Genomic DNA, 20,139 nt, shown 5'->3' with positions numbered 1-20,139 from the left:
AATGGGTTATGTTTTCTTACATCTGAGATAAATTATATTGTCATGGATCATCCAACATGGTTGAGCTTGCCTTTCCCCCTCATGCTAGCCAAATTCATTGCACCAAGTAGAGATACTACTTGTGCTTCCAAATACCCTTAAACCAGTTTTGCCATGAGAGTCCACCATACCTACCTATGGATTGAGTAAGATCCTCCAAGTAAGTTGTCATCGGTGCAAGCAATAAAAATTGCTCTCTAAATATGTATGACTTATTAGTGTGGGAGAAAATAAGCTTTATACGATCGTGTGATATGGAAGAAATAAAAGCGACATACTGCATAATAAAGGTCCATATCACAAGTGGCAATATAAAGTGACGTTCTTTCGCATTAAGATTTTGTGCATCCAACCATAAAAGCGCATGACAACCTCTGCTTCCCTCTGCAAAGGGCCTATCGTTTACTTTTATCTCCTACCTTGCATAAGAGTCATGGTGATTTTCACCCTTCCTTTTTACATTTTATCCTTTGGCAAGCACAGTATGTTGGAAAGATCCTGGTATATATGGCTAATTGGATGTGAGTTTTCATGAACTATTATTGTTGACATTACCCTTGAGGTAAAACGTTGGGAGGCAAAATATAAGCCCCTATCTTTCTCTGTGTCTGATTAAAACTCCATACCCATAAGTATTGCGCGAGTGTCAGCAATTGTGAAAGACTATATGATAGTTGAGTATGTGGACTTGCTGAAAAGCTCTTATATATTGACTCTTTCCTATGTTATGATAAATTGCAATTGCTCCAATGACTGAGATTATAGTTTTTTAGTTTCCAATGAAGTTTACGATTCATACTTGAAATTGTGACTGAATTATTACTCTAGCATAAGAAATTATATGACAAGAATTATATAAGTTGTTGTTCTAAGAATGATCATGATGCCCTCATGTCCGTATTTTATTTTTATCGACACCTCTATCTCTAAACATGTGGACATATTTTTCAATTTCGGCTTTCGCTTGAGGACAAGCGAGGTCTAAGCTTGGGGGAGTTGATACGTCCATTTTGCATCATGCTTTTATATCGATATTTATTGCATTATGGGCTGTTATTACACATTATGTCACAATACTTATGCCTATTCTCTCTTATTTTACAAGGTTTACATAAAGAGGAAGAATGCCGGCAGCTGGGATTCTGGGCTGGAAAAGGAGCAAATATTAGAGACCTATTCTGCACAGCTCCAAAAGTCCTGAAACTTCACGGAAGACGTTTTTAGAATATATAAAAAGTACTGAGCGCAAGAAGTTCACCAGGGGGGCCACACCCTGCCCACGAGGGTGGGGGGCGCGCCCCTACCTCGTGGGCCCCCTGGTGGCCCTCCGATGGCCATCTTCTACTATATGGAGTCTTTCGATGAGGAAAAAATCATAAGCCATCTTCTTGGACGAAACTCTGCCGCCACGAGGCGGAACCTTGGCGGATTCAATCTAGGGCTCCGGCAGAGCTGTTCTGCCGGGAAAACTTCCCTCCGGGAGGGGAAAATCATCGCCATCGTCATCACCAACGCTCCTCTCATCGGGAGAGGGCAATCTCCATCAACATCTTCACTAGCACCATCTCCTCTCAAAACCCTAGTTCATCTCTTGTATCCAATTCTTGTCTCCAAGTCCAGGATTGGTACTAGTAGGTTGCTAGTAGTGTTAATTACTCCTTGTAGTTGATGCTAGTTGGTTTCTTTGGTGGAAGATCATATGTTCAGATCCTATATGCATATTAATACCCCTCTGATTATGAACATGATTATGCTTTGTGAGTAGTTACGTTTGTTCCTAAGGACATGGGAGAAGTCTTGCTATTAGTAGTTATGTGAATTTGGTATTCGTTCGATATTTTGATGAGATGTATGTTGTCTCTCCTCTAGTGGTGTTATGTGAACGTCGACTACATGACACTTCACTATTATTTGGGCCTAGAGGAAGGCATTGGGAAGTAATAAGTAGATGATGGGTTGCTAGAGTGACAGAAGCTTAAACCCTAGTTTATGCATTGCTTCGTAAGGGGCTGATTTGGATCCATATGTTTCATGCTATGGTTAGGTTTATCTTAATACTTTTGTTGTAATTGCGGATGCTTGCAATAGAGGTTAATCATAAGTGGGATGCTTGTCCAAGTAAGGACAGTACCCAAGCACCGGTCCACCACATACCAAATTATCAAAGTACCGAACGCGAATCATATGAACGTGATGAAAACTAGCTTGACGATATTCCCATGTGTCCTTGGGAGCACTTTTCTCTATATAAGAGTTTGTCCAGGCTTGTCCTTTGCTACAAAAAGGATTGGGCCACCTTGCTGTACTTTATTTACTTTTGTTACTTGTTGCTCGTTACAAATTATCCTATCACAAAATTATCTGTTACCACTGATTTCAGTACTTGCAGAGAATACCTTGCTGGAAACCGCTTATCATTTCCTTCTGCTCCTTGTTGGGTTCGACACTCTTACTTATCGAAAGGACTACGATAGATCCCCTATACGCGTGGGTCATCAACCACCGATCCAGAAACATAAGCGAGAGAACTCGACGACAACAGATCGAAGAGGTGTGTCGGTCATGGACTCGGTTGGTGCGCACGCGGCTGGTGACAGAGAGTGGGAGACTACATGAGGTAGGCGAGGCGAAGTAGGGGAGGCAAGACAGCTGTGCTGCTGACGGCGGCTACGGGGCCTGCTGGTGGAGAACGTGACGCAGTCATACGTGAAGGGTGGAGCTCGCCCGAAGGTGGGGGCGCAGGGAGGCGGCCCGTGGCGGACATGACGGCTGACAGCGGCCTGCAGGCGGGCGCGAGCAAATTGGGAATTTTTGGTGTGCACTCCCACGTCAGCACAATGTCAAAGGGAAAACCATCTGAATCCTCCCCAAAACCACTATAGGGGGAGATTTATCCGGTATTCCAGATTTGAGGGGGTTAAATAACCGGTTTAAGAGTTTGGGGGCATTTGATCCGATTAGCCACATTTGAGGGGGAAAACTATACTTTTCTCTTGTTCTGCGCCGACGACCATCGCCAAACTCAGGTTCCCCTATTTGGGCGACCCCCCCACCCGCCCTGTTGGGTCGGCCCATGCGTGGGGCGGGACACTCCTTGTTTTTTATTTTCATTTTCTCTTTTTCTTTTTCTTTTTTATTTTCTATTTTTGTTATATTCTATGTTAAAATAATCCGGGACTACAAAAATGTTCTAAATTTTCAAAAAATTGTGAATTATCAAAAATAGTTCTTGAATTCAAAAAAAGTTTATGATTTACCAAAGGAATGAACATTTTTAATTTTAATGATTTTTACATTTTTATGAATCATTTTTTAATAATGATTACCAACTTTTTGTATTTGATGAACATTTTTTGAACTTGATGAACAAAATTTGTATTCAAGAACATTTTTTTAATAAATGATGAACAAATTTTGAATTCAAAGAACAAATTTGAATGTGATGAAATTTTCTTAAAAATGATGAACAAAAATAGAACTTGATGAACACTTTTTTAGCTTCATGATTTTTTTAAATTTTGATGAACATTTTCTAAATCTGATTAATAAAAAAAATGAATTTGATGAACATTATTTAAAATTTTGAACATTTTTTACATGGTTGAACTTTTTTAAAATTAAATGAACAAAAAATGTTCATGAATTTGAAAAGAAAAAAAGTGAAAAGGTAAATAAGAAAAAATAGAATAGGAAAAGGTAAACCGAAAGGAAAGAAAAATTGAAAAAAGAAAATGAAAGAAAAATAATAAAAGAAAGAAAAAGGAAAAAATAAAAAGAAAAATAGGAAAGAAAAGAAAACAAGAAAGACAAAAAGAAAAATCGGTAGAGAAAAAAATTGTTTTGCGAAGGTTCTTCCCAAAACCAGTGGGAAATAAACCGCAAAATGAGCTAGCCCATACGCTGATCGGGAGCTCTAGGGGTGCGCGCTACGACACTAACGCGCGACCTACCGTTGTATGGGGCAGATCCAAATCATTGCTGAGCATAGCATTGACCAGAAGCAATGGAACAAAGTTGTTTTTGCATAATTGGTACCAGCCATATGTGATGAATATACACTACAATATGTTGCAAACAATTCACTTGAAAATTAGATATGCGGTAACACAATCGAGTAGCTCCTCTTCATCCTTGAAGTCACGTGGATCGTCGCATGTACCAGCTCACCGAAACGGTTCACAAGGCAGAAAATAAACAAATGTCGTCCTATAGGCATGTTGGCCTTTTAGTAGGCACCGCAGGGCGATCCGCGCACGTAAGCTTTCGGGCCGACACGGCACAACCCTTATATAAAATGGTCCGGCATGGGTTGTGTCGTGCTAGGCATTTTTATGGCTGTGGCCAGGTTTGTTTTGCGTTGACGACCATCACCAAACTCGGGCGCCCCTATTTGGCAACATGGGCGCCTCGGTCGTGAAAGCACGTTCCCTACAGCGCCCCCCCCCCCCTGCCCCTGCCCTGCTCGCCATGTTGGGCCAGCCCATGCGCGTGACGGATGCTGACTGTTTTTTTTTCATTTTTTTACTTTCTGTTTTTGTTTTATTCTATGTTAAAATAATTCAGGATTAATTTCTAAATTTTCAAAATATTGTGAATTGTCAAAAACCATTCTTGAATTCAAAAATGTTAGTAATTTACAAAAGAATGATATTTTTTTAATTTTAATGAACTTTTTATGAACCATTTTTATGAGCATTTTTAAATAATGATGACCAATTTTTTGTATTTGAACAAATTTTGCATTTGATGAACAATTTTTGAACTTGATGAACAAAAGTTGTATTCAAGAACTTTTTGAAAAAATGATGAACAAATTTTGAATTCAAAGAACACATTTTGAATTTGATGAACATTTTTTGAGAACTACGAACAGAAATAGAGCTTGATGAACATCTTTTTAGTTTGATGTACAATTTTTTTAACCTAATGGACAAAAAATATAATTTGATGAACATTAATTAAATTGTTGAACATTTTTTACATGGTTGAACATTTTTTGAATATAATGAACAAAAATATGTTTATGAATTTGAAAAGAAATAATGCGAAAAAGTGAAAAGTTAAAGAATAAAAAATAGAAAAGAAAAAGGAAAACAATAAGAAAATAAATAAAAAGTTACGAAAGAAACATAATAAATTAGTAGGAAAGAAAAAATGAAATAGAAAAACGGGTAGAGAAAAAAAAAGGGTTTTGGAAAGCTTCTGGAACTTTCCCAAAACCGGTGGGAAATAAACCGCAAAATGGGCCGGCCATACGCGCTGTATAGGATCTGCGGCCGAACTCATTCGGTCCTTCCCCCGAGATTAGAGTGGAGCTCTGCTCTTGCCTTACTCCTTCTCACCCGCCGCCGCCCAATTCACGACCGCGACCGCGACCGACGCGCCGTCATCTTGTCCCTTTCTTCTCTCCCGGCCGGGCTGAAGGCGACACCCTATACTATTTTGTAAGCTACTTAGGGCCCCTACAATTTTGATTTCAGCAGACGGGCGTTATACTATCTTGTAGCTTGCAATAATTCTAGTCCTGTTGTTCGTGAAGGCGTTTTCTCTAGCATCGTTCCATCAATCCAGATGCCTAGGGTTGTGATTTTGTTTGATCTTGTTGCTTTTAGGTTACTTGTACTGTTTACTTCACAGAGGCCCGAATTAATGTTCTTTGTTCTTTGCAAGTTATGCCAGATGCTTTAATTAATGTTCTTTCTGAATCTAGACACCGGCATTTCCAAAGTTTACAGTAAAATATGTCAAAATTCATGAGATCAGTTCTCGCTACTGTCTGATTATCCTACATGCTTAAAAAATTCGATCCTTTTTTGACCTTGATTTTGTAAATGTCAAGAAGCAAACCTAGAAATCTCAGAGCATGCATGATATAGCTAATAGCTTTGGTTCCATTGATGCGTGCAACATTCCCAGGTCTAAGTAGCACTGACAACTCAGTCCTCATTACATGTTGTGGTTTTCTTAGTGCTCAGTTAAACACTTCCTATTATGTCTGTTCAACAGATAAGTGTTCTTGCGGACACATATTTGCTTTTCTTTATGTATGTGTGTCAAAAGGGAAAGGTTCACATTTGTTGGTATACATATGCTTCTTGATGTCCTGTGGTACTGTAACCTAATAATCTTCATATGCTTCGCTCTAATGTCTCTAATTTCAGTGCAGTATGATGTATACCTGCTAAACGTTAAGATTACCCATCAGCACAGCTGCTTTCCTCGATGGAGGATCTCCCAGAGCCACTGCTAGCAGAGATTGTCAAGAAGGTTGCCAAGAGAAGTGATCTGAATTCGTTTTCCCTTGTGTCAAAGCAGCTCTACTCCATTGAGGCATCACAAAGGGGTGCCATCCGTGTCGGCTCTGGCCTTCACCCTGCTAGAAAAGCCTTGGCATCACTGTGTTCCCGGTTCCCCAATTTGTGGAAAGTGGAAATTGATTACTCTGGTTGGACCAGTGGCCATGGGAATCAGTTGGGCAATAAAGGCCTCCTTGTGATCTCGTCATGCTGCCCCTCGCTAACTGATCTAACCTTAAGCTTCTGTTCACGCATAAAGGATTCTGGTCTTGGATATCTCGTTAATTGCAAGAAATTGATGTCTCTGAGGCTGAACTCCGTCCAAAAAATAACTTCAGGCGGGATCCTCTCAGTGGTAGTTGGTTGCAAGACTCTATCTGCTCTCCACCTTATTGACTGTGAGAAAATCGGGAGCGAGGGCTGGCTGGAGAACCTTGGATGTGAGGGGTCATTGGAAGAGCTTGTTGTGGAGAACTGCAAAGGAATCAGCCAGTATGACCTCCTAAAGTTTGGACCGGGATGGATGAAGCTCCTGAGGTTTAAATTTGACCCTGACCCCATGAGTTGTTCCTGGAATATATATGGTAGTGATGATCTCTCGTATGTGGCTCACTACCCATATAAATATGATTTTTGTTGCGAGAGTTTGACGGATTTGTCATTGGCACACATTGCAACTAAGCCAGGAATAGGACTTCGTTTTCTATTGGGGAAGTGCAAAGCATTGGAGAAACTGCGTCTGGAGTATATCAATGGCCTAAATGACAGTGACATGATTACACTATCCAAGTGCTGCAAAAACCTTAGAAGCATCTCACTTTGGCTCCTGCCACAGTTCTATGGTGGCAATTTCAGGACGGCATTTACTGATGACAGCCTGAAATCTCTAGCTGTCAGCTGCCCTATGCTTGAGTCTATTGAACTCACATTTGATGGTTGTGAGCCCTTATATCCATCAGAAATAGGCTTCACACAGGATGGCCTTATCATGCTCATTCAGTCTTGTCCGATTCGTGTTCTTGTGCTAAGGGGTGCCAACTTTTTTGCAGACAAGGGGATGAAGGCCCTCTCATCTGCTCCATTACTGGAGACACTCGAGCTTGTGTGCTGCAGAGCGATAACAGATGCTGGGATGCGTTTCATTGCACGTGCCCCATGCTTGATCAATCTCACACTCCGGATCTGTGCACAAGTGACTGATGCTGGAGTGGCCATGCTAGTACATGCACTGAAGTTAGAGTCTCTGATCATTGAAGGCTGCGACCGGGTCTCTAAGAAGGCTGTGAAGAGGGTTGGTGGATCAGCTCAGTGCCACACTTCCAAAAAAAGATTGGTTCAGTACTCCGCCGAGTCTGCAAGCCCGGCCGAATTAAAAAGAATTCGCTACTAATGCTGTTTGAGTTTAAAACCATATGCTGGGTTCATGCTGGACTTCGGACGACTTCAGACGGTGCACCACTAGTGTTGCTCTACGGTGCTACTCCCTTTGTCCTATAATATAAGATGTTATTACAGCCAATATACTCACATATTTGTTGTAGTAACATCTTATATTATGGGACAGAGGGAGTACTACTTTGTGTATTTTTCTGTGTTTGCACTTGACAAAATTCACTTATTCTGCCCAAGATTCGGTATTTCAGGTTGTGAACTTGCAGATCGTAGCAGTGCAACTTGATTCCGCATGCGGTGTTCAACATAATTATTTGGCTGTTTGCTTTCACTGTACTTCTGCAACCTGTAATATTGTGGAAACAGTTTTGAATATGGCTGTAGCATGCTCTCTCTCGACCATTTTTTTTCTGACGTGCATATGTACGGTACCTAGCAAGCATCGATGATTCGAATATCTGGCCTGCGCCCATAGTCTGTTTTGTTTAAGTTAGCAAAGGGTTTGAAGGCCTAGCTGGTTTTAAATGAAAAAGAAGACCCTTTTGTAGGCTGGGCAATGGCAATTTGCAAGGATATGTGCGAGTTTTTACTCGCAACTACAAAGGATTGACTCCAGATACATGCATGCTGCAACCGTGCAATAGACGCAGTGTTCATATGTGCAATAGACGCAGTGTTCATATGTTCCAAAATACGGAAGCAAAAGTTTTGCCTCATCTCATTGACTAAGAATCTAAATACGGAAAGCAAGATAAAAGACAATATCATAAAACTTTTTCTTTGACTTTCGGGTGAGCATCTATCAAGGTTTACTTTTTCTTTGATGAAAATGCATCTGCTGCTTTTCATTGCGATTAGTAAGAGTAAATGTTATAAATGAAGAGAAGGGGATGGGAAAAGATCAAAGATAAAAATACAATTGTGGGTCTTAATCTGGCTCAAGAGGTATTCTAATGGGCCGTCACTCTACGTCTTCCTTCATTCACCCATTCCATAGCTTGGAGTTGAAGCATCTGGAATCGCGTCCGAGACGAATATGTGTGTTTCTGAATATCCTCTCTGTTGACGTATAAATGCATGACCCACCTTTTCCCATCAGCTTACCTTTTGGGTAAACTGGTTGGTGCCTGAGGAAACCACACGTGAAAGGGAGTGTTGAAACTTGAGCTTTTAGCGGTAATACCCTACATCCCGCATGTCTGACTTTATTGATTGATGTCTCGTATGAGATCTTGTCTCACGACTTGGGAGGCCCCTACCTCCTCTTATATATGTGGACAACAGTAGTGTTACATGAGCGCAAGTCGGTTTACATGGTAGAGCCGGTAGATCCTTAGATCTACTAATACGTGTATCTTGGGGTAGGTGTCCCTATGGAGGAGGCCTGCTGGTAGGGTGAGGGACATGGACTGATCGACTTCATTGGAGGTCGGATACCCTGGGTATGTTGTATCGTCAATAGCCCCTAAGTCCTTCATGAGCTCAATTGCTGCGTCAAGGTTGATATGGATCCGAGAGCGCCATCTAGAATTTCATGGCGAGCTCTTTGAGGGGCACCTGAGTATACTTGAAATAATAATTGATCTTGTGTTGGCTCGCCTTGAAGAGGTTGAAGATAACACGACTTGTCGGGGTTGTGGGCCCTGGGAGGTCGAAGACAACCGTGCCTGACGAACAAGGTGTCTGACTCTCCCTTTCTTCTTTGTTGTTGGAGACATCCAGGTTCATAGAAAATCGACTTTAGAAATGGTGATTTGAGCGAAGCATGAAGCGTCACAATTTCTTTTTCTTTTGTAGACACTAAGGCATGATAGCGCAGAGTGTAGCCCCCGAGCCTGGTTGACTTGCGGAGTACTTGTAAGGCCAATAAAACATGAAAAACCTGTAATTGCATTATGTCAAACACTAGAACACCGAGTGGACATAGTCAATGTAGATGTTTTGTTTAACTGTGGGGTTGTTTTACTAATAACCTATAAATGCGTAGCATTTACAATAAGCAAGAGCGTCGAACCCAACAATAAGCAAAAGGAATTAGTTGATGGAAACCAATAACAATTCACTGTAAAAGGCTTCAAATAATGACAAAAGTGCAACTGTGCATCAAGTGACCCAATCTTTAATTATGCTAAGGACAAACAATTGTTTTACTTTAATTTTTATTATGTTTATGGCGCTTTGTATTTCTGGTGAATATTTATACTAGATCTGTCTTTTCTATGAAAAAAAAATCATCAATCGAGGTCTCAGATTGTGGATCTTGTATTTCCCAGCCTTGAGCAAGCATTAGATGCTAATTTGAGGAGAACCAACAGGAGTATTGCTGTAGTAGCTACAACTGATTGCTGGACAGTCACATAGGGCAGTATCATTCCCATATAATTATTGCAGAGTTGTGTATCTTTGATTCACGAATGGTAGGACCAAGGAAAGACAAATGAAATGCTTTGCAGTCCAGAAGAGCGTTAATAACAATTTAACGACGCTGGTTGGCTGAATGTCCTGCTAATGAAGGTCTGTATGAACATATCAAGTAAGCCCTGCTAGCAATGCTTCATTCCCTACAACTATTTCTTGTGGTATTACTTTAATAGTGAGTACAAGTTTGCAATCTCATATATGCAGAGGCTGGCTGCTAATGGGTTCTAGGTGGCCGGGATTGAGGAAATTATATTAGCCAAGGAGTGAGCCCTCTGTTTTGTGGTGCAGCAGCATTGAGTGTTACAGTGTACATTATATTATTTTTTCCTTCTCTTTTTATAATTGTAACTGAATCTTTTATCTCTTAATGAATTGAAATTAGGACTGCTGTTTTTTTTTAAATGAATTTATATTTCTAGAGTATTTAATGCTTTAAAGGACTATAAAAGCTCATGCTGAGTGTGTAAATTCCTATCATTTTGTTGTCATGGAGCTCTGAAAAATGACATTTTTCTTCCATTTCCCTTTTCTTCATTCCAGATCTGAACCGTGTTGTTGCTTATCAATTCTCACATATATTTTTATCAGTTTCACAAGGATGCATCCCTTCTTACATGGGGAACCCGATAACAAGAACGAGTAGAGCTGGCTGCCAACCTCCTCCAAGGAGGACAACTATGGTGCGTGACCTCAAGCAATTGTTAATTTAGATTGGTAACAATAATTGAAAATCCTATAGATTTCATTTGTTTTGCAATTAGCGGTACTGGAAATTGCTCTAGGCACAAGAATGGTGAAGGTTACTGGTTCTTAGGAAATGTGGTTCTTTTTATTTCCATCATGTTAGAAGTTGCATGTATAGAACTAATGAAGCCGATAATCCAGTTATGTGCCAGTACCTTCAAGCGTTGGTTTATTTGTAGAGACACGGTCTTCCTCATTCGCTACGACCATGTGTAGAAAAACAATATTGATCTTTACGTAGAGACATAGTCTTTCTCATTCTTAAATCATTTTCTTTTGCAGCCTGCTACCTCTTGAGCACTGCGTTGGTTTTTCTTTCAAGAGGAAAGGGTGATGCAGCAAAGTAGCATAAGTATTTCCTCCAGTTTTTGAGAACCAAGGTATCAATCCACAGGAGATCACGCTCGAGTCCCACACACCTACACAAACAAATAAGAACCTCGCAACCAACGCGATAAAGGGGTTGTCAATCCCTTCACGGTCACTTACGAGAGTGAGATCTGATATATGTGATAAGATAATATTTTTGGTATTTTATGATAAAGAGAAATAAAGATGCAAAGTAAAATAAACGACAAAGGAAATAACTAAGTATAGAAAGATTAATATGATGGAAGATAGACCCGGGGGCCATAGGTTTCACTAGTGGCTTCTCTCAAGAGCATAAGTACTACGGTGGGTAAATGAATTATTGTCGAGCAATTGATAGAATTGAGCATATTTATGAGAATATCTAGGTATGATCATATATATATATATATATATATGCATCACGTCTGCGACAAGTAGACCGAAATGATTCTGCATCTACTACTATTACTTCACACATCGACCGCTATCCAGTATGCATCTAGAGTATTAAGTTCATAAGAACAGATTAATGCTTTAAGTAAGATGACATGATGTAGAGGGATAAACTCATGCAATATGATATAAACCCCATCTTTTTATCCTCGATGGCAACAATGCAATACGTGTCGGTTCCCTTTCTGTCACTGGGATCGAACACCGTAAGATTGAACCCAGATCTAAGCACTTCTCCCATTGCAAGAAAGATCAATCTAGTAGGCCAAACCAAACTGATAATTCGAAGAGACTTGCAAAGATAAACCAATCATACATAAAAGAATTCAGAGGAGATTCAAATATTGTTCATAGATAAACTGGATCATCAACCCACAATTCATCGGATCTCGACAAACACACCGCAAAAGAAGATTACATCGAATAGATCTCCAAGAAGATCGAGGAGAACTTTGTATTGAGATCCAAAGAAAGAGAAGAAGCCATCTAGCTAATAACTATGGACCCGAAGGTCTGAAGTAAACTACTCACACATCACCGGAGAGGCCATGGAGTTGATGTAGAGGCCCTCCGTGATCAATGCCCCCTCCGGCGGAGCTCCGGGAAAGGCCCCGAGATGGGATCTCTCAGGTACAGAAGGTTGCGGTGGTGAAATTAGGTTTTTGTGGTGCTCCTGGATGTTTGGGGAGTACGTGGATATATATATGAGGAAGAAGTACGTCGGTGGAGTATCGAGGGGCCCACGAGGGTGGAGGGTGCACCCATGGGGTAGGCGCGCCCCCTGCCTCGTGCCCTCCTTGATCGTTTCTTGACACCCACTCCAAGTCTCCTGCATCACGTTTGTTGAGAAAATCACGTTTCCGAAGGTTTCATTCCGTTTGGACTCCGTTCGATATTCCTTTTCTTCGAAGCCCTAAAATAGAAAAAAAAATAGCAATTTGGGTTGGGCCCCCGGTTAGTAGGTTAGTCCCAAAAATGATATAAAAGTGTGAAATAAAGCCCATTAACATCCAAAATAGATAATATAATAGCATGGAGCAATCAAAAATTATAGATACGTTGGAGACGTATCAAGCATCCCCAAGCTTAATTCCTGCTCGTCCTCGAGTAGGTAAATGATAAAAGAAGAATTTTTGATGTGGAATACTTTCTAACATATTTCTCAATGTAATTTTTCTTTATTGTGGCATGAATGTTAGGAGTGCAGACAACATAGAGAAGTACAAGATGGTGAAGAAGGCCGCAAAGTGAGATGTTGGTGAAGCAAGGGGCCGGGCATATGAGGACCTCTACCAACGGTTAGGCACGAAGGAAGGTGAAAGGGACATCTATAAGATGGCCAAGATCCGAGAGAGGAAGACGAGGGATATTGGCCAAGTCCAATGCATCAAGGACGGAGCAGGCCAACTCCTGGTGAAGGACGAGGAGATTAAGCATAGATGGCGGGAGTACTTCGACAAGCTGTTCAATGGGGAGAATGAGAGTTCTACCATTGAACTGGACGACTCCTTTGATGAGACCAGCATGCGTTTTGTGCGGCGAATCCAGGAGTCTGAGGTCAAGGAGACTTTAAAAAGGATGAAAGGAGGCAAGGCGATGGGCCCTGATTGTATCCCCATTGAGGTGTGGAAAGGTCTCGGGGACATAGCGATAGTATGGTTAACCAAGCTTTTCAACCTCATTTTTCAGGCAAACAAGATGCCAGAAGAATGGAGACGGAGTATATTAGTACCAATCTTCAAGAACAAGGGGGATGTTCGGAGTTGTACTAATTACCGTGGAATTAAGCTGATAGGCCATACAATGAAGCTATGGGAGAGAGTCATTGAGAACCGCTTAAAAAGAATGACAAGCGTGACCAAAAATCAGTTTGGTTTCATGCCTGGGAGGTCGACCATGGAAGCCATTTTCTTGGTACGACAACTTATGGAGAGATATAGGGAGCAAAAGAAGGACTTGCATATGGTGTTCATTGACTTGGAGAAGGCCTATGATAAGATACTGCGGAATGTCATGTGGTGGGCCTTGGAGAAACACAAAGTCCCAGCAAAGTACATTACCCTCATCAAGGACATGTATGATAATGTTCTGACAAGTGTTCCAACAAGTGATGTCGACACTGATGACTTCCCGATTAAGATAGGACTGCATCAGGGGTCAGCTTTGAGCCCTTATCTTTTTGCATTGGTGATGGATGAGGTCACAAGGGATATACAAGGAGATATCCCATGGTGTATGCTCTTTGTGGATGATGTGGTGCTAGTTGACGATAGTCGGACGGGGGTAAATAGGAAGTTAGAGTTATGGAGACAAACCTTGGAATCGAAAGGGTTTAGGCTTAGTAGAACTAAAACCGAGTACATGATGTGCGGTTTCAGTACTACTAGGTGTGAGGAGGAGGTTAGCCTTGATGGCCAGGTGGTACCTCAGAAGGACACCTTTCGGTATTTGGGGTCAATGCTGCAGGAGGATGGGGGTATTGATGAAGATGTGAACCATCGAATCAAAGCCGGATGGATGAAGTGGCGCCAAGCTTCTGGCATTCTCTGTGACAAGAGAGTGCCACAAAAGCTAAAAGGCAAGTTCTACAAGACGGCAGTTCGACCCGCAATGTTGTATGGCGCTGAGTGTTGGCCGACTAAAAGGCGACATGTTCAACAGCTAGGTGTGGCGGAGATGCGTATGTTGAGATGGATGTGTGGCCACACGAGGAAGGATCGAGTCCGGAATGATGATATACGAGATAGAGTTGGGGTAGCACCAATTGAAGAGAAGCTTGTCCAACATCGTCTGAGATGGTTTGGGCATATTCAGCGCAGGCCTCCAGAAGCTCCGGTGCATAGTGGACGGCTAAAGCGTGCGGATAATGTCAAGAGAGGGCGGGGTAGACCGAATTTGACATGGGAGGAGTCCGTTAAGAGAGACCTGAAGGATTGGAGTATCACCAAAGATCTAGCTATGGACAAGGGTGCGTGGAAGCTTGCTATCCATGTGCGAGAGCCATGAGTTGGTTGCGAGATCTTATGGGTTTCACCTCTAGCCTACCCCAACTTGTTTGGGACTAAAGACTTTGTTGTTGTTGTTGTGGCATGAATGTTCAGATTCGAAAGATTCAAGATAAAAGTTTAATATTGACATAGAAATAATAATACTTCAAGCATACTAACTGAGGGAGTCCTGGATTAGGGGGTCTCCGGACAGCCGGACTGTTGGACTATGAAGATACAAGATTGAAGACTTTGTCCCGTGTCCGGATGGGACTCTACTTGGCGTGGAAGGCAAGCTAGGCAATACGGATATGTATATCTCCTCCTTTGTAACCGACCTTGTGTAACCCTAGCCCCCTCCGGTGTCTATATAAACCGGAGGGTTTAGTCCGTAGGACAACATACAATCATACCATAGGCTAGCTTCTAGGGTTTAGCCTCTCCGATCTCGTGGTACATCAACTCTTGTAATACCCATATCATCAAGAATAAATCAAGCAGGACGTAGGGTTTTACCTCCATCAAGAGGGCCCGAACCTGGGTAAAACATCGTGTCCCCTGCCTCCTGTTAACATCCGCCTTAGACGCACAATTCGGGACCCCCTACCCGAGATCCGCCGGTTTTGACACCGACATTGGTGCTTTCATTGAGAGTTCCACTATGTCGTCGCCAGAAGGAAGGATGTCTCGTCTCGTCTTTAAAGACGGTACTACTGTTGGGGAGCTTTGGCTGTCGGCCAAACTCTCCGGCTAGGCGGTTTCATCATGACCGCCTGTTCGGCCGCCGCACCGACGATGACTTCTTGGGTCATCAAAAACAGCCTCTACGTCAAATCGGCACTCGCTAAACAGATGGATCCAATGGAGCCCGCCTCCCTAAACGAGCTCTTGGATTGCATCGCCGCCCTGGGAGTCACTACGGACTATGATCGGATTGGGCTTAAACCTGATCAAAGGTAGATTAACTCTCCGCCGGTCACCCATCATATTGCAGTGGTGGAGGAACAATGCGGCGACCTCTCCTCCATATTGAGGACCAACTATGTCCAGATTCCTGAGCTCTCTCAGCCGGATACCCGTTCACGGGAGGACATCATCCAATCCCTAAACTTAGAGTTAGGTAGCGGGCCAGGATTATCGGGCAACACCTCGGAACCAGAATTTCCAAAATTGGAAATTCCTCGGCCCCTGGATCCCAGATCGGGTAAGGGTTCGGATTCAGTTCCACCCACCCACCCAAACATAAGCGATCTTTCCCACATCAGGCAACAGCCCCAGGAAATAGTACATCACTATTGGGCCAGATTCCTCCTTGCGATGAACAAGGCTAAGGACTGTCGCGAGGAAGAAGCAATCTTATTTTCCTGCAATAATTGCACGGACAAGGGAATCCTTAACGCCATAAATCGCCGTGAGATATCATGCTTCACTGACTTGGCGTCCATAGTGCGGAAGTACTGTGTGATGGAAAGCGCCTGGAAAACCGAAACAAACTTTTGGGATAATCCGGCCCTAAATACGAACCCGGTCTGAAATAAAAGGGTGCACTATCAAAAGACACCCGGGTCAACTACCAAGAAGCAAAAACCCTCTATAGGGCATGGAACCGTACTGGAGGGATGGCTCAATGGACCCTGTAAAATTCACAGTACAGAGGGAACCATACCAACACATAGCCTTAGAGCATGTTGGATACTCCGGCAGGTAGCCAAAAGTGGCGAGGATCTCCTAATTCCAGAAGCCACAGAGCACCATCCCACGGATAGCAATACGGTATTAATGGTCTTTGAGACCTTCGCATCAAATAATAGGCGCAAGCGAACACTCCGCAGCATTGCCGAAATCTGCCATGTGGCAGCAATAAATCCATGGAGTGACACGGATATCACCTTCAATGCCAGTGATGAACCTAAATTCCGAACAGCCCGAGCACCAGCTGCACTGGTCCTCAGCCCAATCATGGACGGCTTTCGACTCACCAAAGTACTCATGGACGGCGGCAACGGATTAAACCTCATCTATGAGGAAACTCTTCAAAAGATGGAAATAGACTAGAACCGCATTGAGCAAAGTAGCACAACCTTCAGAGGAATCATCCCCAGTCGGGAAGCACGCTGTGCTGGGAAAATCACATTAGATGTGGTATTCGGCACGCGGATAATTACAGGTCCGAAGAAATTACATTCCAAGTGGCCCCGTTTAGCAGTGGTTATCATGCTCTTTTAGGACAGGAGGCGTTCACAATCTTCCAAGTCGTACCCCATTAAGGGTACATGAAGCTCAAAATGCCCGGGCCCAATGGAATCATCACTCTCGCCAGTGATCCGGACACAGCACTCCGCGCCGAAAACAAAACAGCCGCGCTGGCCCTCGAGGCATTATCTGAAGCCCTCTTAGCCGAGGAATTAACCACGCTACGCTCCACAGTGGACATGGACGACGTGATACTCGACAAGAGATCCAAGTCCACCTCTTTTAAACCAGCGGATGAAATAGTCAAATTCCAAGTCCACCCAACGGACCCTGCAAAAACAGCCTCCATCGGGGCACAGTTAAGCCCCGCCATGGACGCCGCACTATGAGAGTTCCTACGCGAGAATTGGGACATATTCGCCTGGCATCCCTCAGACATGCCAGGAATCCCACGCAGGCTGGCCGAGCATAGCCTCAATATCCTAAAGGGATTCAAGCCGGTCAAACAAGCTCTTCGGCGTTTCTCCGAACCTAAGAGACAGGCCATGGGAGAGGAACTAGCCAAGTTATTGGAGGCCGGATTCATCAGAGAAATAAAACACCTGGACTGGCTAGCAAACCTGGTGATGGTACCAAAGAAGGATAAATCCTGGCGCCTTTGTGTCGATTTCAAGGACCTCAATAAAGCTTGCCCAAAGGATCCCTTCCCCCTCCCCCGCATCGATCAAATTATTGATGCTACCGCAGGACACGAGTCATTGTGTTTCCTCGACGCATACTCCGGTTACCACCAAATCAAGATGGCGGAGTCCGAACAAGCCTCAATGGCATTCATCACACCATACGGTCCCTTCTGTTTTAACACAATGCCTTTTGGGCTCAAAAACGCCGCGCAACATATCAGCGCATGATTCAGACATGTATGGAGAAACAAATCAGCAAAACAGTAGAGGCATACGTAGACGATGTGGTCATCAAAACCAAACACGTCGACTCTTTGATAGACGACTTGAGGCTCACATTCAACAACCTCCGAACATACGACATCAAGCTCAATCCGGAAAAATGCATTTTCGGCGTACCAGCCGGAAAGCTCCTGAGTTTCATTGTCTCTAGTAGAGGTATTGAAGCTAATCCGGCCAAAATCCGAGCTTTGTCACAGTTGGCTACCCCAACAGACCTCAAAAAAATCCAGAAGTTAACTGGATGCGTGGTGGCTCTAAGCCGCTTTATCTCCCGCTTAGGAGAAAAGGCTTTACCCCTTTATCGCCTCCTTCGGCACACTGAACACTTCGAGTGGACGGACGTGGCCACGGCCGGATTGGAAGAAATAAAGGCCATTTTGGCAACCAACCCAATCCGGGCCGCGCCAAACATCGGCGAACCAATGCTGTTGTACATTGCGGCAACTCATCAAGTTGTCAGCGCAGTGCTCGTTGTCGAACGGGAAGCGGACAGACATAAATTCCCTCTTCAAAAGACGGTATACTATGTATCCACTGTCCTCACTCCATGCAAATCACGGTACCCACATTATCAAAAGATAGCCTATGCGGTATTCATGGCATCCCGGAAGCTGCGACACTACTTTCAAGAGTGTTCGATTACAGTAGCCTCGGAAGTGCCACTTAATGATATTATAAACAACTGCGACGCTACGGGCCGGATTGCCAAATGGGCCATCGAGCTCCTCCCGTTCGACATAACATACAAACCTCGATGAGCCATTAAGTCGCAAGTATTGACCGACTTTGTCGCCGAATGGACGGAAGCCGAACTCCCTAAAGAGTACGGCACATATTCCAACTGGATCATGCACTTCGACGGCTCCAAAATGTTGGCTGGTCTGGGGGCTGGCGTTGTTTTAACGTCCCCAACCGGAGATACAGTTCAATACATACTCCAGATAATGTATACGGACTCCAACAACGCAGCCGAATATGAGGCTCTTTTACATGGTCTCCGGATGGCAGTATCCATGGGCATTCAACGCCTAGAGGTGCGGGGGGATTCGAACCTCGGAATATCCCAAATAAATGGAGACTTTGATGCCAAGGATCCGAAAATGGCGGCCTATCGCAATGCCGTCCTAAAAATGTCAGCTCGGTTCGAGGGGCTCGAATTTCATCATGTGGCTCGGGAAAACAATCAGGCGGCGGATATCCTCGCCCGCATCAGCGCAAAACGCGACGCGGTCCCCCCAACATATTTCTGGAGAGGTTGTTCAAGCCATCCGTAGTATGGGAAGGGGACACCGGTAACAATAATCCGGACCCGGCCAAAATACCCGATACCGAACACTCTGACACAATCGGAGGCTCCGCCACCGAAATAACACCTTCGGCCCATGTAATAATGGCCATCATAGCCCCGTGGACAGAACAATTCCTGGCCTACCTAACTAGGCAGGAACTTCCGGAGGACCAAAATGAGGCACGCTGCATAGTGCGGCGATCTAAGGCCTACAAGGTCCATGAGGGAGAATTGTATTAAAAAAGAACTACCGGAGTCCTTCAAAGGTGTACCTCCGAAGAGGAAGGACGGAACCTTTTGGCAGAAATTCACGCCGGACTCGGCGGTCACCATGCCGCAGCCCGGGCTCTTGTCAGCAAGGCCTTCCGTACATGATTCTATTGGCCAACGGCCCGGGCAGATGCACAGGACTTGGTCCAACATTGCGCCGGTTGCCGGCTCTTTGCAAATCAAAGCCACATGCCACCCACCGCCCTCCAAACAATCCCCATTATGTGGCCCTTCGCGGTCTGGGGGCTTGACATGGTTGGACCCCTTAAAGGGGGAACCCACAAGAAAAAATAGTTACTAGTCATGGTGGATAAATTCACCAAATGGATAGAGGCCAAATCTGTTAAAACAGCCGAATCCGGACCGATGATAGACTTCATATCCGGGGTCATACACCATTATGGCGTCCCTCACAGCATCATCACTGACAACGGCACGAACTTTACTACCAATGAGGTAAAACTCTGGTGTAGCAAAATGGGCATCAGGCTCGATTATGCTTCGGTCTATCACCCACAAACCAACGGTCAAGTGGAGCGCGCGAACGGTCTTATAATGAGTGGCATTAAACCCAGGCTAGTGCGGTCCTTAACGGAGTCTAACACGCACTGGGTAGAGGAGCTCGACTCTGTACTCTGGGGGCTGCGGACCACGCCGAACCGTAGTACCGGATATACACCCTTCTTTATGGTGTACGGCGCAGAGGCAGTCTTGCCCTGTGACATAATTCATGACTCACC

At 43.8% G+C, this 20,139-nt stretch overlaps 1 protein-coding gene across 2 annotated transcripts; it reads left to right on the top strand.

Moving 5' to 3' along the window:
* Window positions 1-5,320: 5,320 nt before the first annotated feature.
* Window positions 5,321-8,122, top strand: LOC119300549 (F-box/LRR-repeat protein 14-like). Of its 2 annotated transcripts, none has more exons than XM_037577482.1 (2): window positions 5,321-5,483; window positions 6,206-8,122. In XM_037577482.1, the coding sequence occupies exon 2, from the start codon at window positions 6,262-6,264 to the stop codon at window positions 7,723-7,725; it is 1,464 nt and encodes a 487-aa protein (XP_037433379.1). In that variant the 5' UTR covers window positions 5,321-5,483; window positions 6,206-6,261; the 3' UTR covers window positions 7,726-8,122. The 2 variants fall into 2 exon arrangements, with proteins under 2 accessions (XP_037433379.1, XP_037433378.1); XM_037577481.1 differs by having other exon boundaries at window positions 6,201-8,122.
* The last annotated feature ends 12,017 nt before the right edge of the window (window positions 8,123-20,139 follow it).

Source organism: Triticum dicoccoides, chromosome 5A (assembly GCF_002162155.2).
Source record: "Triticum dicoccoides isolate Atlit2015 ecotype Zavitan chromosome 5A, WEW_v2.0, whole genome shotgun sequence".
Lineage (NCBI taxonomy): Eukaryota > Viridiplantae > Streptophyta > Magnoliopsida > Poales > Poaceae > Triticum > Triticum dicoccoides.
Note: the sequence above shows the minus strand (reverse complement) of the source record. Positions and strands in the feature narration are given on the sequence as shown.

Excerpts from the sequence above, each read along its gene's own strand:
- LOC119300549 (XM_037577482.1), top strand. The coding sequence starts at position 6,262 with ATGGAGGATCTCCCAGAGCCACTGCTAGCAGAGATTGTCAAGAAGGTT.